General features: G+C 41.9%; 1 protein-coding gene across 3 annotated transcripts in view; it reads right to left on the bottom strand.

Annotated features, from left to right (window-relative positions):
• Positions 1-25,398, bottom strand: part of LOC112221026 (gamma-aminobutyric acid receptor subunit alpha-2) — a 62,471-nt gene that overhangs the window by 1,704 nt on the left and 35,369 nt on the right. For 2 of the 3 annotated variants that reach the window (XM_024383084.1, XM_024383086.2), the window contains 2 exons: positions 24,055-24,207; positions 12,881-13,083 (listed from right to left, as the gene is read on the bottom strand). In XM_024383084.1, the coding sequence (XP_024238852.1) occupies positions 12,881-13,083; positions 24,055-24,207 (356 nt within the window). Of the gene's footprint in view, positions 1-12,575; positions 12,765-12,880; positions 13,084-24,054; positions 24,208-25,398 lie in introns of those variants that run through there. The other variant, XM_024383085.1, reaches the window with a different exon arrangement.

The following is a 25,398-nucleotide window of genomic DNA, read 5'->3' as shown; positions in this document are numbered from 1 at the left end:
ACAACGCCTGGGCATGCTCCTGATGAGATGGCGGATGGTCTCCTGAGGGATCTCCTCCCAGACCTGGACTAAAGCATCCACCAACTCCTGGACAGTCTGTGGTGCAACGTGGCGTTGGTGGATGGAGCGAGACATGATGTCCCAGATGTGCTCAATTGGATTCAGGTCTGGGGAATGGGCATAGCATCAATGCCTTCCTCTTGCAGGAACTGCTGACACATTCCAGCCACATGAGGTCTAGCATTGTCTTCTTGCATTAGGAGGAACCCAGGGCCAACCGCACCAGCATATGGTCTCACAAGGGGTCTGAGGATCTCATCTCGGTACCTAATGGCAGTCAGGCTACCTCTGGCGAGCACATGGAGTGCTGTGCGGCCCCCCAAAGAAATGCCACCCAACACCATGACTGACCCACCGCCAAACCGGTCATGCTGGAGGATGTTGCAGGCAGCAGAACGTTCTCCACGGCGTCTCCAGACTCTGTCACGTCTGTCACAAGTGCTCAGTGTGAACCTGCTTTCATCTGTGAAGAGCACAGGGCGCCAGTGGCGAATTTGCCAATCTTGGTGTTCTCTGGCAAATGCCAAACGTCCTGCACGGTGTTGGCCTGTAAGCACAACCCCCACCTGTGGACGTCGGGCCCTCATACCACCCTCATGGAGTCTGTTTCTGACAGTTTAAGCAGACACATGCACATTTGTGGCCTGCTGGAGGTCATTTTGCAGGGCTCTGGCAGTGCTCCTCCTGCTCCTCCTTGCACAAAGGCGGAGGTAGCGGTCCTGCTGCTGGGTTGTTGCCCTCCTACGGCCTCCTCCACGTCTCCTGATATACTGGCCTGTCTCCTGGTAGCGCCTCCATGCTCTGGACACTACGCTGACAGACACAGCAAACCTTCTTGCCACAGCTTGCATTGATGTGCCATCCTGGATGAGCTGCACTACCTGAGCCACTTGTGTGGGTTGTAGACTCCATCTCATGCTACCACTAGAGTGAAAGCACCGCCAGCATTCAAAAGTGACCAAAACATCAACTAGGAAGCATAGGAACTGAGAAGTGGTCTGTGGTCACCATCTGGGTGTCTTGCTAATTGCCTAATTTCCACCTGTTGTCTATTCCATTTGCACAACAGCATGTGAAATGTATTGTCAATCAGTGTTGCTTCGTAAGTGGACAGTTTGATTTCACAGAAGTGTGATTGACTTGGAGTTACATTGTGTTGTTTAAGTGTTCCCTTTATTTTTTTGAGCAGTGTATATTCCCTATTTCCATAGTTACAGAGGTAATGCTGCTTTCCATTCTACCGTCCTAGCCACTGTCATTTCCCAGTGAATTCAGCTGTCATACTGTCGGTCGGTGGGAAAGAGTTAGTGATTCTATGGGCAAAAGCCACAGTGTATTTTAATTTCCTTTTATTACTATGAAGGAGCCCTGTAGCATCCACTATATTTAAATATACTACAGGGAACTGCCAAAATAAAGAAAGCGCCAACATAAGGTGTCTTAATAGGGTGTTGGGCCAACACGAGCCAGAACCGCTTCAATACACCTTGACATACAGTAGATTCTACAAGTATCTGGAACTCTATTGGAGGGATGCCACACCATTCTTCCATGAGAAATTCCATAATTTGGTGTTTTGTCTCAGGGGCTGCTCCAGAATCTCCCATAAGTGTTCAATTGGGTTGAGATCTGGTGACAGACAGCCATGGCATATGGTTTATATTGTTTTCATGCTCATCAAACCTTCCTGTGACCACTTGTGCCTTGTGAATGAGGGCATCGTCATCCTATGGGGTATAGCCCCAAAAAAGAATGGCCTGCACAGTATTTTTATACATGACCCTAAGCATGATGGGATGTTTATTGCTTCATTACACTGAACAAAAATATCAATGCAACATGTCATGTTTTGGGCCCATGTTTCATGAGCTGAAATAAGATTCCAGAAATGTTCTATATGCACAAAAAGCTTATTTCTCACATTTTTTGTACAAATTTGTTTACATCCCTGTTAGTGAGCATTTCTCCTTTGCCAAGATAATCCATCCAATTGACATGTGTGGCATATCAAGAAGCTGATTAAACAGCATGATCATTACACCAGAGCATCTTATGCTGGGAACAATAAAAGGCCACTCTAAAATGTCCAGTTTCACATAATACAATGCCACAGATGTCTCAAGTTGAGTGAGCGTGCAATTGGCATGCTGACTGCAGGAATGTCCACCGGAGCTGTTGCCAGATCATTTAATGTTAATTTCTCTACCATAAGCCGCCTCCAACATAGTTTTGGGAATTTGGCAATATGTCAAACCGGCCTCACAACTAGGGCTGTTGAGGTGACCGTATTAACGCCACACCGGCGGTCATGAGTCATGAAGGCAGTCAAATTCCAAATGAATTTGAATGATTTCATTATCCGTGACCACCTATATCTCCACATAATTAGGTTTCTCCGAGCTCTGATGCTGCTGATGGTCATTAGCCTACCAAACTTGCTAACTGCCTGGCACTCAGAGCTCAAGAATAGTCTGATGGGTGATATTAGCCTATCACTTGTCAATTATATATTATCACTTGTGAATAATGCCCAGCATAGGAAAATTATATTTTTTGACAACTTTTTCTAATCATAGTCGTACACCTCATGTAGCCTAGCCCATAGGCTTATGTTTTAATAAGGTTTGTATCACAACTAAAGTGGCCAAACAACTTAAAATTAAGCACATTAAACCGCTTTACAAGGGGTGTAGAGCCTAACTGGCATACACAACCAGCCTGTGAATTTCAAGTTTGGGGAAGAACATTTTCCCCATACAAATGCATCATTATAATAAAAGCATTACCGGCATAACTGCATTTGCAGTCACTTTTGATAATGGTGTTTTCTGCATTTATGCGCTTATAATGTGAATAAATAGCCTAAAAGTTTATCAACATTTTAAGCTAAACGTTCTGATCTGTTACGTTAGCCACATTGCGTAAAAATTGCGTTTTTTTTTATGCGAGTGGTTGAATTAATTTGGGATCTATCGCATCCCACAGCTGTCCCAGACTATGCTTGGAATAGTTATTTCTTGCACAGAATAGAATAGGTCCACCGTTGTACTATGGGGGATAGTAGATTGACATAGGCTAGTGCATTTGCTGTTTGTTAGGCCTACTCATCTTGTTGGCTGATGAAAAGTAAATGTGGAGAGTTCTTCCAACATCTTCAATATGCACCTCGGTCGGAATTGGATAAGGACGCGCGGAGTTGCGTTCATTTGAAGCCTGTGAGAAAGACCCTATCACGTGATGGAGCGCGCAGCACTCAGGGAGAAGGGAACATCAGCCACTGGCTGCAAAAGGCATGCATTTCTTTAGGGTGCATTGCGGCCACACAAAAGGGATGCCTCCGTGAAATTCTAGGTATTATCAAGTGCTTGTCAAATTGTGAATGAGTTACTGATGTAGTGTGTACAGCCTGCGCAAAAAAACGAAGCAGAGCTCATGCCTTCAAACTTTTTCAAATCATCATTAGAGTCACATCATGCAGCCTTACAATGTATTCAAAATCTAAACATATAGCCCAGCGTTTGGGAAACAACAAGTTACAACTCCAAATTAAGTATATAGGAATACCTATTTATTTGTTAACTGCTCAACACAGAATATGTGCGCACTACCTTAAATCGTTTGGAGAAAAGATCCTTTCTCTTTTATTCAGCTTTGTTCAATTGTGTTCTTCATACTATTAAAATAATGCCATGGAATTCTAAGCAAATGTTGTCTGCTTAATGAACTAGTGTAGACCACAGCCATTTGGCATAGCCAGATCAGGACCTAACATAAGGACAACTCAGAGTATGCTATTCTGTTCGTCTGAAATAGACTGCATTTTCTTCATATCATGCTTCTTAGACATGTCTAAAATAAATAATGGATTTATTGTGAAGGCTTAGGCTATATTACATGGATTTATTAGACTTTTTAAAATGTAGATGTTCCAAATGTCAGCATCAGTGGCTTGTTGGCACGGTGGAAGCCAGGAAATGCTAAATGTGTTTATGTTAATTAATGGTCAATTACCGTGAAGCCGACAGTTCTTTGCTTGTCAAACACAGGCAGACTAAATTTCGTGACTGCCAGTGCCCTACTCACAACCGCAGACCATATGTAACCACGCCAGCCTAGGACCTCCACATCCAGCTCTTTCCCCCTGGGAACGTCTTAGACCAGCCTCCCGGACAGCTGATGAAACTGTGGGTTTGCACAACCAAAGAATTTCTGCACAAACTGTCAGTAACCTTCTCAGGGAAACTCATCTGTGCGCTCGTCGTCCTCACCAGGGTCTTGACCTGACTGCAGTTTGACATCGTAACTGACTTCAGTGGGCAAATGCTCACCTTTGATGGCCACTGGCACGCTGGAGAAGTGTGCTCTTCATGGATGAATCTCGGTTTCAACTGTACCGTGCAGATGGCAGATAGTGTGTATGGCGTTGTGTGGGTGAGTGGTTTGCTGATATCAACGTTGTGAACAGTGCCCATGGTGGCGGTGGTGGTATGGTATGGGCAGGCATAAGCTATGGACAACAAACAAAATTGCACTATCGATTTGAATGCACAGATACCGTGACGAGATCCTGAGGCCAATTGTCGTGCCATTCGTCTGCCGCCATCACCTCATGTTTCAGCATGATAATGCACGGCCCCATGGCAAAAGAATCTGTACACGATTCCTGGAAGCTGAAAATGTCCCAGGTCTTCCATGGCCTGCACACTCACCAGACATGTCACCCATTGAGCATGTTTTGGATGCTCTGTATCGAAGTGTAAGACAGCGTGTTCCAGTTCCCGCCAATATCCAGCTACTTCACAACAGCGTGTTCCAGTTCCCGCCAATATCCAGCTACTTCGCACAGCCATTGAAGAGGAGTGGGACATTACACAGGCACCAATCAACAGTCTGATAAACTCTATGTGAAGGAGATGTGTTGTGCTGCATGAGGCAAATGGTGGTCACACCAGATATTGACTGGTTTTCTGAACCACGCCCCTAACTTGTTTTTGTTTTATGCATCTGTTGGTCACAGATACCTATCTGTATTCCCAGTCATGTGAAATCCATAACATTTATTACAATTGGCTGATTTCCTTATATGAACTGTAACTAATTGTTGCATGTTTATATTTTTGTTTAGTGAAATTCAAAAACCACACCTGCGTGGAAGCACCTGCTTTCAATATTGTTTGTATCCCTGGCAGTTACATGTACAGTGGGGCAAAAAAGTATTTAGTCAGCCACCAATTGTGCAAATTCTCCCACTTAAAAAGATGAGGCCTGTCATTTTCATCATAGGTCCAATTCAACTATGACAGACAAAATGAGAAAAGAAATCCAGAAAATCACATTGTAGGATTTTTTATGAATTTATTTGCAAATTATGGTGGAAAATAAGTATTTGGTCACCTACAAACAAGCAAGATTTCTGGCTCTCACAGACCTGTGACTTCTTCTGTAAGAGGCTCCTCTGTCCTCCACTCGTTACCTGTATTAATGGAACCTGTTTGAACTTGTTATCAGTATAAAAGACACCTGTTCACAACCTCAAACAGTCACACTCCAAACTCCACTATGGCCAAGACCAAAGAGCTGTCAAAGGACACCAGAAACAAAATTGTAGACTGAATCTGCAATGGGTAAGCAGCTTGGTTTGAAGAAATCAACCGTGGGAGCAATTATTAGGAAATGGAAGACATACAAGACCACTGATAATCTCCCTCGATCTGGGGCTCCACGCAGGATCTCACCCCGTGGGGTCAAAATGATCACAAGAACGGTGAGCAAAAATCCCAGAACCACATGGGGGGGACCTAGTGAATGACCTGCAGAGAGCTGGGACCAAAGTAACAAAGCCTACCATCAGTAACACACTACGCCGCCAGGGACTCAAATCCTGCAGTGCCAGACGTGTCCCCCTGCTTAAGCCAGTACATGTCCAGGGCCATCTGAAGTTTGCTAGAGAGCATTTGGATGATCCAGAAGAAGATTGGGAGAATGTCATATGGTCAGATGAAACCAAAATATAACTTTTTGGTAAAAACTCGTCGTGTTTGGAGGACAAAGAATGCTGAGTTGCATCCAAAGAACACCATACCTACTGTGAAGCATGGGGGTGGAAACGTCATGCTTTGGGGCTGTTTTTCTGCAAAGGGTCCAGGACGACTGATCCGTGTAAAGGAAAGAATGAATGGGGCCATGTATCATGAGATTTTGAGTGAAAACCTCCTTCCATCAGCGAGGGCATTGAAGATGAAACGTGGCTGGGTCTTTCAGCATGACAATGATCCCAAACACACCGCCCTGGCAACGAAGGAGTGGCTTCGTAAGAAACATTTCAAGGTCCTGGAGTGGCCTAGCCAGTCTCCAGATCTCAACCCCATAGAAAATCTTTGGAGGGAGTTGAAAGTCCGTGTTGCCCAGCAACAGCCCCAAAACATCACTGCTCTAGAGGAGATCATCATGGAGGAATGGGCCAAAATACCAGCAACAGTGTGTGAAAACCTTGTGAAGACTTACAGAAAACGTTTGACCTCTGTCATTGCCAACAAAGGGTATTTAACAAAGTATTGAGATAAACTTTTGTTATTGACCAAATACTTATTTTCCACCAAAATTTGCAAATAAATTCATTAAAAATCCTACAATGTGATTTTCTGGATATTTTTTCTCATTTTGTCTGTCATGGTTGAAGTGTACCTATGATGAAAATTACAGGCCTCTCATCTTTTCAAGTGGGAGAACTTGCACAATTGGGGGCTGACTAAATACTTTTTTGCCCCACTGTATATGCTTTTTTTGAAAATGAACAAATACATTCTGAAGGATGGGTTGAAACTAAGCACCAACCTTTCCACACCAGCTTTTATGTTTTTTGTTGTTGTTGTCATGAACTGATTAACAAGGTGCAAAGTGTCTTTTCCCCATCAAAGTCTGATTCACTTCAAATGTATCTTCCCACACAGAAAGAGCTCTTATCACTCTATGGCTCTTTCACAGTTTCCCTCTCCTTTTTGTTATATATTTTTTCATCTCAACCCATTTATCCTGGCTATGCTTCATGGGGTCTTCCTCCCTGAACATTTACCCATTTATCCTGGCTATGCTTCATGGGGTCTTCCTCCCTGAACATTTACCCATTTATCCTGGCTATGCTTCATGGGGTCTTCCTCCCTGAACATTTACCCATTTATCCTGGCTATGCTTCATGGGGTCTTCCTCCCTGAATATTTACCCATTTATCCTGGCTATGCTTCATGGGGTCTTCCTCCCTGAACATCTACCCATTTATCCTGGCTAAGATTCATGGAGTCTCCCTTCCTGAACATTAACACATTTATCCTGGCTAAGATTCATGGAGTCTCCCTTCCTGAACATTAACACATTTATCCTGGCTAAGATTCATGGAGTCTCCCTTCCTGAACATTAACACATTTATCCTGGCTACGCTTCATGTGGTCTCCCTCCCTGAACATTAACCAATTTATCCTGGCTATGCTTCATGGGGTACCAATTTACTCTCCCTCTCTGAACATTTAAGTAAAATATGCTGTGACCTTTTGTGTTTGTATCGCCACATTCATTTATCTGATCTGGCACCTGCTTGGTTTCAGAAAGTATTCATAGACCTTGACTTATTACACATTTTGTTGTGTTACCACCTGATTTTTTTTATCACACAATGCCCCTTAATGACAAAGTGAAAAGATATATTCAGTACCAGTCAAACATTTGGACACCTACTCATTCAAGGGTTTTCTTTATTTTTACTATTTTCTACATTGTAGAATAAAATTGAAGACATCAAAACTATGAAATAACACATATGGAATCATGTAGTAACCAAAAAAGTGTTAAACAAATCAAAATATATTTTAGATTTTAGATTACTCAAAGTAGCCACCCTTTGCCTTGATGACAACTTTGTGCACTCTTGGCATTCTCTCAACCAGCTTCAGATGGAATGCTTTTCCAACAGTCTTGAAAGAGTTCCCACACATGCTGGGCACTTGTTGGCTGCTTTACCTTAACTCTGCGGTCCTTAACTCAACCAAGGAGAGTGATGGAGTGCTGCAACAGATGACCTGGCCTACACATTCACCCAACCACAACCCAATTGAGATGGTTTGGGTTGAGGTCGGGTGATTGTGGAGGCCAGGTCATCTGATGCAGCACTCCATTACCTTACTTCTTGGTCAAATAGCCCTTACACAGCCTGGAGGTGTGTTGGGTCATTGTCCTGTTGAAAAACAAATGATAGCCCCAGTAAATGCAATCCAGATAGGATGGCATATCGCTACAGAATGCTGTGGTAGCCATGCTGGTTAAGTGTGCCTTGAATTCTAAATAAATCACAGACAGTGTCATCTGCAAGGCAACCCCACACCATCACACCTCCTTCTCCATGGTGGGAACCACACATGCGGAGATCATCCGTTCACCTACTCCGCGTCTCACAAAGACACAGAGGTTGGAATAAAACATCTAAAATTTGGACTCATCAGATCCAAAGGACAGATTTCCACCAGTCTAATGTCCGTTGCTTGTGTTTCTTGGCCCAAGCAAGTCTCTTCTTATTGGTGTCCTTTATCAAATCAAAGTTTATTTGTCACGTGCGCCAAATACAACAGGTGTAGACCTTACAGTGAAATGCTTACTTACAGGCTCTAACCAATAGTGCGAAAAAAAGTGTGTGTGTGTAGGTAAGTAAAGAAATAAAACAACAGTAAAACGACATTTGAAAATAAGAGTAGCAAGGCTATATACAGACCCCTTTTATTCAGGCTTATTGTGGTAGTATGTACATGTAGGTATGGTTAAAGTGACTATTATATACAGTGCCTTGCGAAAGTATTCGGCCCCCTTGAACTTTGCGGCCTTTTGCCACATTTCAGGCTTCAAACATAAAGATATAAAACTGTATTTTTTTGTGAAGAATCAACAACAAGTGGGACACAATCATGAAGTGGAACGACATTTATTGGATATTTCAAACTTTTTTAACAAATCAAAAACTGAAAAATTGGGCGTGCAAAATTATTCAGCCCCTTTACTTTCAGTGCAGCAAACTCTCTCCAGAAGTTCAGTAGGATCTCTGAATGATCTAATGTTGACCTAAATGACTAATGATGATAAATACAATCCACCTGTGTGTAATCAAGTCTCCGTATTAATGCACCTGCACTGTGATAGTCTCAGAGGTCCGTTAAAAGCGCAGAGAGCATCATGAAGAACAAGGAACACACCAGGCAGGTCCGAGATACTGTTGTGAAGAAGTTTAAAGCCGGATTTGGATACAAAAAGATTTCCCAAGCTTTAAACATCCCAAGGAGCACTGTGCAAGCGATAATATTGAAATGGAAGGAGTATCAGACCACTGCAAATCTACCAAGACCTGGCCGTCCCTCTAAACTTTCAGCTCATACAAGGAGAAGACTGATCAGAGATGCAGCCAAGAGGCCCATGATCACTCTGGATGAACTGCAGAGATCTACAGCTGAGGTGGGAGACTCTGTCCATAGGACAACAATCAGTCGTATATTGCACCAATCTGGCCTTTATGGAAGAGTGGCAAGAAGAAAGCCATTTCTTAAACATATCCATAAAAAATGTTGTTTAAAGTTTGCCACAAGCCACCTGGGAGACACACCAAACATGTGGAAGAAGGTGCTCTGGTCAGATGAAACCAAAATTGAACTTTTTGGCAACAATGCAAAACGTTATGTTTGGCGTAAAAGCAACACAGCCATCACCCTGAACACCCTATCCCCACTGTCAAACATGGTGGTGGCAGCATCATGGTTTGGGCCTGCTTTTCTTCAGCAGGGACAGGGAAGATGGTTAAAATTGATGGGAAGATGGATGGAGCCAAATACAGGACCATTCTGGAAGAAAACCTGATGGAGTCTGCAAAAGACCTGAGACTGGGATGGAGATTTGTCTTCCAACAAGACAATGATCCAAAACATAAAGCAAAATCTACAATGGAATGGTTCAAAAATAAACATATCCAGGTGTTAGAATGGCCAAGTCAAAGTCCAGACCTGAATCCAATCGAGAATCTGTGGAAAGAACTGAAAACTGCTGTTCACAAATGCTCTCCATCCAACCTCACTGAGCTCGAGCTGTTTTGCAAGGAGGAATGGGAAAAAATTTCAGTCTCTCGATGTGCAAAACTGATAGAGACATACCCCAAGCGACTTACAGCTGTAATCGCAGCAAAAGGTGGCGCTACAAAGTATTAACTTAAGGGGGCTGAATAATTTTGCACGCCCAACTTTTCGATTTGTTAAAAAAGTTTGAAATATCCAATAAATGTCGTTCCACTTCATGATTGTGTCCCACTTGTTGTTGATTCTTCACAAAAAAATACAGTTTTATGTCTTTATGTTTGAAGCCTGAAATGTGGCAAAAGGTCGCAAAGTTCAAGGGGGCCGAATACTTTCGCAAGGCACTGTATATGTGATGAACAGAGAGTAGAAGTAGTGTAAAAAGAGGGGTTGGCGGGTGGTGGGACACAATGCAGATAGCCCGGTTAGCCAATGTGCGGTAGCACTGGTTGGACGGGCCAATTGAGGTAGTATGTACATGAATGTATAGTTAAAGTAGTGGTTTCTTTGCAGCAATTCGACCATGAAAGCCTGATTCACACAGTCTCCTCTGAGGAGCTGATGTTGAGATGTGTCTGTTACTTGAACACTGTGAAGCATTTATTTGGGCTGCAGTTTCTGAGCCTGGTAACTCTAATGAACTTATCCTCTGCAGGAGAGGTAACTCTGGGTCTTCCTTTCCTGTGGCGGTCCTCATGAGAGCCAGTTTCATCATAGCGCTTGCTGGTTTTTGCGACTGCACTTCAAGAAACGTTCAAAGTTCTTGAAATGTTCCAGATTGACTGACCATGTCTTAAATTAATGATGGACTGTCATTTCTCTTTGCTTATTTGAGCTGTTCTTGCCATAATATGGACTTGGTCTTTTACCAAATAGGGCTATCTTCTGTACACCACCCCTACCTTGTCACAACACAACTGATTGGCTCAAATGCATTAAGAACGGAAGAAATTCCACAAATGTATTTTTAACAAGGCACACCTGTTAATTTAAATGCATTCCAGGTGACTACCTCAAGAAGCTGATTGAGAGAATGCCAAGAGTGTGCAAAGCTGTCATCAGGGCAAATGGTGGCTACTTTGAAGAATCTCAAATGTAAAATATATTTTGATTTGTTTAACACTTTTCTGGTTACTACATGATTCCATGTGTTATTTCATAGTTTCGATGTCTTCACTATTATTTTACAATGTAGAAAATAGTACAAATAAAGAAAAACTATTGAATGAGGTGTGTCCAAACATTTGACTGTTACTGCAAGTATTCACACGACTGATTCGATACTTTGTAGAAGAACCTTTGGCAGCAATTACAGCTGTCAGTCTTTCTGGTTAAGTCTGTAAGGGCTCTCCACACCTGGATTTGGCAACATCTGCCCATTATTCTTTTCAAAATGTTTCAAGCTCTGTCAAATTGGTTGTTGATCATCGCTAGACAACCATTTACAGGTTTTGCCATAGATTTTCAATTAGTTTCAAGTCAAAACTGTAACTCGACCACTCAGGAACATTCACTGTCTTCTTGGTAAGCAACTCCAGTGTAGATTTGGCCTTGTTTTAGGTTATTGTCCTGCAGAAAGGTGAATTAATCACCCAGTGTCTGGTGGAAAGCAGACTGAACAAGGTTTCCCCTCGGACAATGACTGTGCTTAGCTCAATTCCATTTATTTTTTTATCCTGAAAAAACTCCTCAGTGCTTAACGATTAGAAGCATACTCATAACTAATGATGCAGCCACCACTGTGCTTGAAAATATGGAGAGTGGTACTTAGTCAGTCGTGTGTTGTATTGGATTTTCCCCTAATATAACACTTTGTATTAAGGACAAAAAGTTAATTGCTATGCCAATTTCTTTTTTCCAGTATTACCTCAGTGCCTTGTTGAAAACAGGATGCATGTTTTGGATTTTTTTTTTCCTGTACAGGCTTCCTTTTCACTCTGTCAATTAACTAAGTTTTGTAGAGTAACTACAGTGTTATTGATCCATACTCAGTGTTCTCCTATCACAGCCATTAAACTCTGTAACTGTCTTAAAGTCACCACTGACCTCATGGTGAAATCCCTGAGAGGTTTCCATCCACTCTGGCAACTGAGTTAGGAAGGACACCTGTATCTTTGTAGTGACTGGGTGTATTGAAACACCACCCAAAGTATAATTAACAACTTCACCATGCTCAAAGGGATATTCTTACTTTTTACCAATCCACCAATAGGTTCACTATTTGACTGAGGGACCTGACAGATGATGGTGTTGGGTACAGAGATGAGGTAGCCATTCAAAAATCATGTTAAACACTATTATTGTACACAGAGTCCATGCAACTTATGTGACTTGTTATGCAAATGTTTTACTTTCACTCTTGAACTTATTTAGGCTTGCCATAATAAAGTGGTTGAATACTTATTGACAATTTTTATTTTTTATTATACAAATATAATTCCACTTTGACATTATGGGATACTGTGTGTAGGCTAGTGTAACAACGACTTGGAAAAAGTCACGGGATGTGAATACATTCTGAAGTCACTGTATGTAGACATTCATACGTATGCAGATGGTCTTCCAGGTACAGCACTGCCTGTGGCTGTCGAACAGGAAATGACCTGAATGCTGATGCAAACACAACACATGCAAAGGACCCCGGGTTGAAAATCATATGGAAATGGGTTGGCCACCTTCAAAACAAACAGATCACCATATACTATCTCTGAAAATGCTTCCATTACCTTGTCATTCACAATGCTCTTCCCATCCCAGGCCCAGCTGCGCTTTGTGAAGTAGTTGACGGTGGCAAACTCGATGAGGGCAGAGAAGACAAAGGCGTAGCAGACAGCGATGAACCAATCCATGGCCGTGGCGTAGGCCACCTTGGGGAGGGAGTTACGAGCACTTATACTCAGGGTGGTCATTGTCAGGACAGTGGTTACACCTAGGGGAACAGCAAACAGTTTCAGCTTGGTCAGTTCCCTTTGACTATCATTCAATTAGTTAAGTACCTTATCAACAGATACCATGTACAGCCAAATAATTACATTTGGGTTAGCAAAGTAGTTTAGGTGTATAGTAATGACACGGTATAGCGCAGACTTAAAGTGAAATGTTACTGTTTTATGTAATTTAGGAGAATGCATAAATTAACATGTACCAACATATGATTTACTGTAACATCAAAGCAAGATGACATTGAGGATGCTCCAGTGTTACAGGAAAAGCCTGGGGCACAACTTGAATTCATAAGGAGATACAGTGCCTTGCGAAAGTATTCGGCCCCCTTGAACTTTGCGACCTTTTGCCACATTTCAGCCTTCAAACATAAAGATATAAAACTGTATTTTTTTGTGAAGAATCAACAACAAGTGGGACACAATCATGAAGTGGAACGACATTTATTGGATATTTCAAACTTCTTTAACAAATCAAAAACTGAAAAATTGGGTGTGCAAAATTATTCAGCCCCTTTACTTTCAGTGCAGCAAACTCTCTCCAGAAGTTCAGTGAGGATCTCTGAATGATCCAATGTTGACCTAAATGACTAATGATGATAAATACAATCCACCTGTGTGTAATCAAGTCTCCGTATAAATGCACCTGCACTGTGATAGTCTCAGAGGTCCGTTAAAAGCACAGAGAGCATCATGAAGAACAAGGAACACACCAGGCAGGTCCGAGATACTGTTGTGAAGAAGTTTAAAGCCGGATTTGGATACAAAAAGATTTCCCAAGCTTTAAACATCCCAAGGAGCACTGTGCAAGCGATAATATTGAAATGGAAGGAGTATCAGACCACTGCAAATCTACCAAGACCTGGCCGTCCCTCTAAACTTTCAGCTCATACAAGGAGAAGACTGATCAGAGATGCAGCCAAGAGGCCCATGATCACTCTGGATGAACTGCAGAGATCTACAGCTGAGGTGGGAGACTCTGTCCATAGGACAACAATCAGTCGTATATTGCACAAATCTGGCCTTTATGGAAGAGTGGCAAGAAGAAAGCCATTTCTTAAAGATATCCATAAAAAGTGTCATTTAAAGTTTGCCACAAGCCACCTGGGAGACACACCAAACATGTGGAAGAAGGTGCTCTGGTCAGATGAAACCAAAATTGAACTTTTTGGCAACAATGAAAAACGTTATGTTTGGCGTAAAAGCAACACAGCTCATCACCCTGAACACACCATCCCCACTGTCAAACATGGTGGTGGCAGCATCATGGTTTGGGCCTGCTTTTCTTCAGCAGGGACAGGGAAGATGGTTAAAATTGATGGGAAGATGGATGGAGCCAAATACAGGACCATTCTGAAAGAAAACCTGATGGAGTCTGCAAAAGACCTGAGACTGGGACAGAGATTTGTCTTCCAACAAGACAATGATCCAAAACATAAAGCAAAATCTACAATGGAATGGTTAAAAAATAAACATATCCAGGTGTTAGAATGGCCAAGTCAAAGTCCAGACCTGAATCCAATCGAGAATCTGTGGAAAGAACTGAAAACTGCTGTTCACAAATGCTCTCCATCCAACCTCACTGAGCTCGAGCTGTTTTGCAAGGAGGAATGGGAAAAAATGTCAGTCTCTCGATGTGCAAAACTGATAGAGACATACCCCAAGCGACTTACAGCTGTAATCGCAGCAAAAGGTGGCGCTACAAAGTATTAACTTAAGGGGGCTGAATAATTTTGCACGCCCAATTTTTCAGTTTTTGATTTGTTAAAAAAGTTTGAAATATCCAATAAATGTCGTTCCACTTCATGATTGTGTCCCACTTGTTGTTGATTCTTCACAAAAAAATACAGTTTTATATCTTTATGTTTGAAGCCTGAAATGTGGCAAAAGGTCGCAAAGTTCAAGGGGGCCGAATACTTTCGCAAGGCACTGTATATAGGCACATTTCTTATTTTATTTATTTGCCATCTAATCAATGGAAGATGGGATTAAAAGGACAGGCTACAACACCAAGAGCCAACAGGTAGGCTGCAATTTAATAATCTGAATGGTGTTGTTGTTATTTACTGTAGGATTTGGAAGGGGAGAAAGTGGACAGTTAAAGTTATGTAGACTAAGTTAGCCTAGCTAACGTTAAACAGCTCATCTTGGTTTGATCAGTGGGGAACCATCGGGTCCTTGAAGGCCTAAGGATTTATAGAAATAGATCAATAAAAAATATATAAAAAACATTACAATTTATATTTTACAATATTGTAATAATTTTCTGATTTAATCTCTTCAGTTTGTGTTAGAAAGAGAATGATTAATACTGAATAGAAAAAATATCCAATCAGAATATTCATTAGTGGTATCTGGATAGAAACATTGAACCTGCTCAGCCAGCCATTGGCTTGGCCTTTAGAAGCTGGACAGCTTTACCATTGTATTACAGCAGAATTTTGGAGTGATAGTGAACATAGGGCTGTGGCGGTCACAAAATTTAATCAGCTGGCGATTGTCAAGCAAATAACTGGCGGTCTCACGTAATTGACCATTCGTTAATTAACACATTTAGCATCTCCTGGCTTCCACACGTTAAAAAGTCTAATAAATCCATGTAATATCAAATCAAATTTTACACATACACTACCTACTCATTCAAGGGTTTTCCTTTATATTTACTATTTTCTTCATTGTAGAATAATAGAAGACATCAAAACTATGAAATAACACGTGGAATCATGTAGTGACCAAAAAAGTGTTAAACAAATCAAAATATATTTTATATTTGAGATTCTTCAAATAGCCACCCTTTGCCTTGATGACAGTTTTGCACACCCTTGATATTCTCTCAACCAGCTTCACCTGGAATGCTTTTCCAATAGTCTTGAAGGAGTTCCCACACATGCTGAGCACTTGATTGCTTTTCCTTCATTCTGCAGTCCAACTCATCTCAAACCATCTCAATTTGGTTGAGGTCGGGGGATTGTGGAGGCCAGGTCATCTGATGCAGCACTCCATCACTCTCCTTCTTGGTAAAATAGCCCTTACACAGCGTGGAGGTGTGTTGGGCCATTGTCCTGTTGAAAAACAAGTGATAGTCCCACTAAGCACAATCCAGATGGGATGGCGTATCGCGGCAGAATGTTGTGGTATACATGCTGGTTAAGTGTGCCTTGATTTCTAAATGTCACCAGCAAAGCACCCCCACACCATAACACCTCCTCCTCCTTGCTTTACGGTGGGAAATACACATGCAGAGATAATCCGTTCACCCACATTGTGTCTCACAACGACATGGCGGCTGGAACCAAAAATCGCACATTTGGACATCAAGACCAAAGGACACATTTCCACCGGTCTAATGTCCATTGCTCGTGTTTCTTGGCTCAAGCAATTCTCTTTTTCCTGTTGGTGTCCTTTAGTAGTGGTTTCTTTGCAGCAATTAGACTATGAAGGCCTGATTTACACTGAACAATTGATGTTGAGATGTCTGTTACTTGAACTCTGGGAAGCATTTATTTGGGCTGCAATTTCTGGAGGCTGGTAACTCTAAACTTAACCTCTGCATCAGAGGTAACTCTGGGTCTTCCATTCCTGTGGCGGTCCTCATGAGAGCCAATTTCATCATAGCGCTTGATGGTTTTTGCAACTGCACTTGGAGAAACTTTAAAAGTTCTTGAAATGTTTCAGTTTTGACTGACCTTCATGTTTTAAAGTAATGATGCATGGTAATTTGTTTATTTGAGCTGTTCTTGCCATAATATGAACTTGGTATTTTAACAAATAGGGATATCTTCTGTATACCCCACCTACCTTGTCACAACACAACTGATTGGCTCAAATGCATTAAGAAGGAAATAAATTCCACAACTTTTAAGAAGGCACACCTGTTGATTGACATGCATTCCAGGTGACTACCTCATGAAGCTGGTTGAGAGAATGCCAAGAGTGTGCGAAGCTGTCATCAAGGCAAAGGGTGGCTATTTGAAGAATCTCAAATGTATTTTGATTTGTTTAACACTTTTTGGTTACTACTGTACATGATTCCACATGTGTTAGTTCATAGTTTTGATGTCTTCACTATTATTATACAATGTAGAAAATAGTAAAAATAAAGAAAAACCCTTGAATGAGTAGGTGTTCTAAAACCTTTGTCCGGTAGTGTATGTCAGTTAAGCTTCACACCCCTTGTAAATCAGATTCATGTGATTCATTTTAAGATGTTATTTTGCCACTTAAGTTGTGATACAAACCTTATCAAAACCTAAAGGCCTATGGGCTAGGCTACATGAGGTGTGCGACTATGATTAGAAAAAGTCGCAAAGTGATAGGCTAATATTGTCACCCATCAGACTATTCTTGATTTAATCTCGTCTTTACATACACTAAATAATATGTGTAAAATTTGTTTTGATTGAGATTGGACCATTATCATGCTCGCAAAACAGGGGCAGCGGGGAAAAATACATCTAATCTATGCACTTAAATAGCTAATTGAGGACACTTTTCCCGTGGTTAATTTTCATGCCAGCCAGGTAGGCTATTACTCTTGTTGTAAAGATAAACAATGCGCTTAATATTAGTAGAGTTCAGAAATAAATATAGTAGGCCTAGCCTATTGAAAACTGATGGATCCTCCTCTTTTTAGTAGAGGCCATCACTCTGTTTTCTCGAGTAATTGCACAGCATATAGAAATGTTGCGCAACATGAGCACATGGGCTCTCATGAAGTGTTTGATTAGATTTTCAAACACATTTTCACCGATGTCATAGTGATTAGAGGGAAAATAGAGTGCTGAGTACCAGGCAGTTAGCAAGTTTGGTAGGCTACTGATGACCATCAGCAGCATCAGAGCTTGGAGAAGTCTAGTTACCGTGACTAAACAGTCATGACTTGTGACTGCCAGTGTGGCGGTAATATAGTCACCGCAACAGCCCTAAATGAACCAGTTACATTTTGACTTGCAATGGGGGGGACCATTTATTTTTTAAAGTGACGTGTCTAGGCCTCACGACTGAGAGTGCAAGAGGTAATGAATTCATAATACAGAATAACAGTGGGTGGCGGCAATACACTAATAGTCTGCCATAAAACATTGATGAAGAAAGGGGGGCATTATAAAATAATCAGTGTCGCTAGTAGCGTTAGCTAGCTTGTGTTGTAGTAGTGTTACAAAGGTGACAACATCTGTAGCAGCTGTTCAAGGTGGACTTCAAGGTGGATGTTGCTAATTTGTTATAGATTAACTTTCAAACTTCATTTACAAAATGTCAATCATCTGGTAAGTGGCACTGTTTTTTGTTGCAGCTCGCTTGCTGTGAGATACCGCTTTGAAAATAATGACTGAAACATTATTGCATTTAAACTTTAGATCACCGGTTAGTGTGATGAACGTGATAAAATATATTTGCAATGGGAATTAATAGCTGGTTTGTTAATTTCATTTTGGAAATGAAATGGTTGTGCTTTTGTATTGTTATGATTTTATGGGGCCTACTCCAGTGAATGAGCTGCTTATTCTTTAACATTATTTGATGCTGTGTGTGACTGCTGTCTATGCGTTTCATTAAAAAGGGGTTCTCTTTCAGCACCATGGAACGCACAGGTATTAGGGTTGCTGTCCTTTCAGCACCATGGAACGCACAGGTATTAGGGTCGCTGTCCTTTCAGCACCATGGAACGCACAGGTATTAGGGTCGCTGTCCTTTCAGCACCATGGAACGCACAGGTATTAGGGTTGCTGTCCTTTCAGCACCATGGAACGCACAGGTATTAGGGTCGCTGTCCTTTCAGCACCATGGAACGCACAGGTATTAGGGTCGCTGTCCTTTCAGCACCATGGAACGCACAGGTATTAGGGTCTCTGTCCTTTCAGCGCCATGAGCCTGTCACCTTTGATGTGACACTGTTGTTGTCACCATTGGCGATAGTGGTGTTGGCTACAATAGGTTGTGTAAACGGTGCATTATTTTATGATGTGTGTCACATGTCAGTTCTGTCTGTGTGTACGGGAGCCCAAAGAGCGGCCAGGCTCTTTAGGCTCTTCCTTCTGTTTTTCAGCTAGAGATTTTTTCTTAACGTTAAGGATCCCAATTTTGTTTATAAGTTTTAATATTTAAACGTTAACACTCCTAATTGCAACATATGGTGCATTTGGTTTCTTGTAGGCGTAAGTAAAATACCATGTAAACTACTCGGTACCGGTGCCCCCTGTATATAGCCTCGTTATTGTTATTCTTATTGTGTTACTTTTTATTATTTTAGCCTACTTGGTAAATATTTTTTTCTTATTGAACTGCACTGTTGGTTTAGGGCTGGTAAGTAAGCATGTTCTAGTATTTGGCACATGTGGCAAATAAAGTTTGATTTGATGTCTTCTACCTGAACAGTGCACCTTGTATGTCAATGGTGACATTTCTTTTAAATGTACCTTTATTTAACTAGGCAAGTTAAGAACAAATTCTTATTTTCAATGACGGCCTAGGAACAGTGGTTTAACTGCCTGTTCAGGGGCAGAACAACAGATTTGTACCTTGTCAGCTTGGGGATTTGAACTTGCAACCTTCTCGTTACTAGTCCAACGCTCTAACCATAAGGCTACCCTAACCACTAGGCTACATTAATCGATGACACAAAATATATCAAAATAAATAACCATACTTATCTAAAATTTTCTCATGACACATTTGTGCCTGATGTTTTGATTTGAGGGCTGTATGAAAACATTGCGAGTCCCCACTGAAGTTCAGCTTAGCTCAGATTTCCTTTTATTTTAGTGAGTGGGAGGGGGGGAAAAGTATCTGCAGATAAGAGATGAGACTGTATTTACTCAGAGTATTTTTTAGAACTAAGGTCCAGAATAAGTTCTTTTGAATTTCTTTAACCAAGTTTTTTCTTAAATGTTAATTTGCTGCCCACTTCTCTGTGGCACTGAAATAATGAGGAGAATTAAAGGGACACAAAGAATAATAAACCAACTCCTCCTTTTCAGAGCATACCCAATCATATCTAGAAATGGCCTGATTAAAGCTTACACAGCTATGGGCCATTTCTACCGTGAACACATCAGCATTCTGTTTTTCAGTGCATACTATTTTGTGATGTACTTCTCCTTTATGTGATATACTGTGTTTATCATGTGAATGGTACTCACCTCTGCAGTGATATGATATCAACACCATTGTCCCGGAAACCAAAGACCCAATCCAATTTGCATACCGCCCCAACAGATATTCCCCACAAAGCTCCTCACTAAGCTAAAGACCCCGGGACTAACACCTCCCTCTGCAACTGGATTCTGGACGTCCTGATGGGCAGTCCCCAGGTGGTAAGGGCATGCAACAACACATCTGCCACACTGGCCCCTCAGTGGTGACATGCTTAGTCCCCTCCTGTACTCCCTGTTCACCCACGACTGCGTGGCCAAGCACTACTCCAACACCATCATTAAGTTTGTTGATGACACAACGGTGGTAGGCCTGCTCACCGACAATGATGAGACAGCCTATAGGAAGGAGGTTAGAGACCTGGCAGTTTGGTGTCAGGACAACAACCTCTCCGTCAACGTGAGCAAGACAAAGGAGCTGATCGTGGATTACAGGAAAAGGAGGACCGAACACGCCTCCATTCACATCGACTGGGCTTTAGTGGAGCGGGTTGAGAGCTTAAAGTCCCTCGGTGTCCACATCCTCAACAAACTATCATGGTCCAAACACCAAGACAGTCGTAAAGAGGGCACGACAATGCCTATTCCCCCTCAGTAGAATGAAAAGAGTTGGCATGGGTCCCCAGATCCTCAACAGCTGCACCATCGAGAGCATCTTGACTGGTTGTATCGTCGCCTGGTATGGCAATTGCTCGGCAACAGACCGTAAGGGTAAGGCGCTACAAAGGTTAGTGCGTACGGCCCAGTACATCACTGGGGCCAAGCTTTCTGCCATCCAGGACCTCTATACTAGGAAGTGTGTGAGGAAGGCCCAAAAAATTGTCAAAGACTCCAGTCACCCAAGTCGTAGACTGGTCTCTCTGTTACCGCACGGTAAGCGGTAACGGAGCGCCACATCTAGGTCCATAAGGCTTCTACCCCCAATCCATAAGACTGCTGAACAATTAATCAAATGGCCACCCGGACTATTTGCATTGACACCCCACCCCCTTGTTTTTACACTGCTGTTACTTACTGTTTATCATCTCCGCATAGTCACTTTACCCCTGACTACATGTACATATTACCTGGACTAACCTGTACCCCCACACATTTACTCAGTACCGGTATTCCCTGTATATAGCCTCGTTATTGTTATTTTTTTAAACTTTCGTTTATTTAGTATATCACATAAAATCAATTTATCAATGTCTCCCCATGTGTATAAAGCATATTTTGTAGTCTATATTCCCCCATGGACTACAATCAACCCCCTGCCTTTTGTAAACAGTCCAAGTCCTGTTGACACTGGTCACACCATTAAGCTAGCCTTCCTCTTGGCCACTAGCACTCGATTAAAATACCTTGCTATGGCAGAATGAAAATTAATTTGGCTTTTCAGGATGTCGCACAGGATCACATTTAAAGTGTTGCTCATTCATTGCACAGAAATACAAACAGCTATTGGAGCTGCAGAGTGGGTTGGAAGACAGGCTAACGGACACACAGGGCACATCCCCAAGGCTCCTGGCACCACAGAGAAACTCTGAACCGCAAGTAGACACGCAGAGGGGTTAGTCTAAGACAGTGGTTCCCAAACTTTTTATAGGCCAGTACCCCTTCAAACATTCACCCTCCAGCTGCGTACCTCCTCTAGCACCAATGTCAGCGCACTCTCAAATGTTGTTGTTTTCCATCATTGTAAGCCTGCCACACACATACTATATGATACATTTATTAAACATAAGAATGAGTGTGAGTTGTCGTCACAACCCGGCTCGTGGGAAGTGACAAAGAGCTCTTAATAAATAATAATAATCTATAATGTCGCTCTTTATTTAACGATTTTACTTATAAAACCTTATTTGTTCATCGAAAATTGTGAATAACTCACCACAGGTTAATGAAAAGAGTGTGCTTGAAAGGATGCACATAACTCTGCAATATTGGGTTGTATTGGAGAGAGTCTCAGTCTTAGATCATTTTCCACACAAAGTCTGTGCCTGTATTTAGTTTTCATGCTAGTGAGGGACCAGAATCCACTCTCACATAGGTACGTGGTTGCAAAGGGCATCAGTGTCTTAACAGCGCAATTAACAGCGCAATTTGCCAATGCAGGATACTCTGAGTGCAGCCCAATCCAGAAATCTGGCAGTGGCTTCTGATTAAATTCAATTTTCACAGAACCACTTGTTGCAATTTCGATGAGGCTCTCTTGTTCAGATATCGGTAAGTGGACTGGAGGCAGGGCAGGAAAGGGATAAGGAATCCAATGTGTCACCCGTACCTGTGTAATTGTCCACCCAACTTACTCAGGTGCTTCGCTATATCACCTTTGACATTGTCCGTAAGCGTGAGTTCATTTGCACACAAAAAATCATACAATGATGGAAAGACCTGTGTGTTGTCCTTATTAAATGCAGACAGAGAAGAGCGCCAAATTCTTAATCATGTCTTCAATTTTGTCCCGCACATTGAATATAGTTGCGGAGAGTCCCTGTAATCCTAGATTCAGATCATTCAGGGGAGAAAAAACATCACCCAGATAGGCCAGTCATGTGAGAAACTCATCATCATGCAAGCGGTCAGACAAGTGAAAGTTATGGTCAGTAAAGAAATCTTTAAACTTGTCTCTCAATTTAAAAAACTTGCCAATACTTTGCCCCTTGATAACCAGTGCACTTCTGTATGTTGTAAAAGCGTTACATGGTCGCTGCCCATATCATTGCGTAGTGCAGAAAATACGAGAGTTCAGGGACCTTGCATTTTCACTGTAGTGTCCAATACGTCTTTCAAGCTGTCAGGCATTCCCTTGGCAGCAAGAGCCTCTTGGTGGATGCTGCAGTGTACCCAAGTGGTGTCGGAAGCAACTGCTTGCATGCTCGTTACCACTCCACTATGTCAATGTGATTGGATGTTAATTATTTGACGAGGCTGCTGGTATTTGACATTGTGTTGTTATTTCACTGAACACTAGATGGTTTCATTTGATTTTTCTGTTGTTCTGGGACTGATTTGCACTTTTCGCACCAAAGTACATTCATCTCTAGGAGACAACTTGTCTCCTTCCTGAGCAGTGTGACGGCTGCGTGGTCCCATGGTGTTCATACTTGTGTACAATTGTTTGTACAGATCAACGTGGTACCTTCAGGCGTTTGGAAATTGCTCCCAAGGATGAACCAGACTTGTGGAGGTCTACAATTTATTTTCTGAGGTCTTGGCTGATTTCTTTGGATTTTCCCATGATGTCAAGCCAAGAGGCACTGAGTTTGAAGATAGGCCTTGAAATCCATCCACAGGTACACCTCTAATTGACTCAAATTATGTCAATTAGCCTATCAGAAGCTTCTAAAGCCATGACATCATTTTCTTGAATTGTCCAAGCTGCTTAAAGGCACAGTCAACTTAGTGTATGTAAACTTCTGACTCACTGGAATTGTGATACCGTGAATTATAAGTGAAATAATCTGTCTGTAAACAATTGTTGGAAAAATTACTTGTCATGCACAAGGTAGATGTCCTAACCGATTTGCCAAAACTATAGTTTGTTAACAAGACATTTGTGGAGTGGTTGAAACACTAGGTTGGAGTCATTAAAACTAGTTTATGTAAACTTTTGACATCAATTGTATGTATGTATGTATGTATGTATGTATGTATGTATGTATGTATGTATGTATGTATGTATGTATGTATGTATGTATGTATGTAAAATAAAATATTCATAACTTTTTTATTTGCCGTACCATTGACGGCGTTGCACGTACCCCAGTTTGGAATACCTGGTCTAGGATAACATTACTGTCGGATAAGGAGTCCCATACTCACCAAACACAGTCCTAGCTGGCACGGACTCTCTGTTCAGCCAGAAGGACACTTGGGAGAGGATAACGGTCATAATGCATGGTAGATAGGTCTGGATCACAAAGTATCCAATCTTCCGCTTCAAATGGAAATGTGCCGTCATGACAGTGTATTCGCCTGTAGAGAGAGAGTGCTTTATTAATTTATATGGCCTCGACTACAGTGCCACTCTTGAAGGATAGCGTTATTTATTTACGCCCGATTCTATTAGTTTTTCACCAGTTTTTCATAATAATATGGATGTGGATGCTTTGGGTTGGATATGCAATGTTCAAAAAACTATGGACTTTTCAGAGTTCAAACAATAAGCCTATTGAATAAAGCTTTGTACATTGTAATTGTATAACCGCAATGCAAAACTACACCTCTAACGAGGACATTCAATTATGCCAATGCCGCATGCATGACTTATAATGGGAGAATATCTCAAAGAGAACCCAAGATGAGAAGAGAAAGTTGTTTACCCACCTAATCCCAAAATATGTATTATTCCCTGTTATTTGAGAGCACTTGCAGTATTGCCTGCTTCCACCCCATTTACAGGGAGTCTTGATGCTCTCTCGCTCTCCTGTCTTCACACACAGGTTATGTTCTTCTATACTCGTGGGGACCTAAAATACATTTCCATTCAAAATCATATTTTCCCTAAACCTTAACATAAACTTATCCAGTAACCCTAACCACCAACTCCTTACCCTAAATCTAACCCCTAAGCTTAAAATAGCCATTGTCCTCATGGGGACGTGGGAAATGGGGGAGGATAATTTGCATGCCTGCCCTGATGTCTCTCTGTCGTGGATGGGGAGGGTAATTTGCATGCCTGTCCTGATGTCTCTCTGTCGTGGATGGGGAGGGTAATTTGCGTGCCTGCCCTGATGTCTCTCTGTCGTCGATGGGGAGGGTAATTTGCGTGCCTGCCCTGATGTCTCTCTGTCGTCGATGGGGGGAGAGAATCTGTAAGACGTGGTGGGATTTACTCCAGAGAAGCTTATGCGTGCTTCCCTGCGAGCGGGGAGACTGTAATTACAGGATGAAGATGATAATCACTCCACAGACATAACAGACTTAAGGTCCTCTACCGCCATTGCAATCAAGTGGCTCAAACACCAAAAGATTGTGGAGCATTTTGTGTAGATTGGTAAAACAAATCCCAATTAACTGGTTCTCAATATCCAGGCTCCATGTCAACAATTTGTGGAAATTGTGCAACGGGGTAAATACTTGTTATTGGCTCTTTATCCGTGGCTTAACAATGCCAAATTAAAAACCTCTACAGGATCGGTGTCCCTCCACTGGGACAGTTGAGCT

The sequence above is a fragment of the Oncorhynchus tshawytscha genome, linkage group LG21 (assembly GCF_018296145.1).
Source record: "Oncorhynchus tshawytscha isolate Ot180627B linkage group LG21, Otsh_v2.0, whole genome shotgun sequence".
In the NCBI taxonomy this organism is placed as follows: domain Eukaryota; kingdom Metazoa; phylum Chordata; class Actinopteri; order Salmoniformes; family Salmonidae; genus Oncorhynchus; species Oncorhynchus tshawytscha.
Note: the sequence above shows the minus strand (reverse complement) of the source record. Positions and strands in the feature narration are given on the sequence as shown.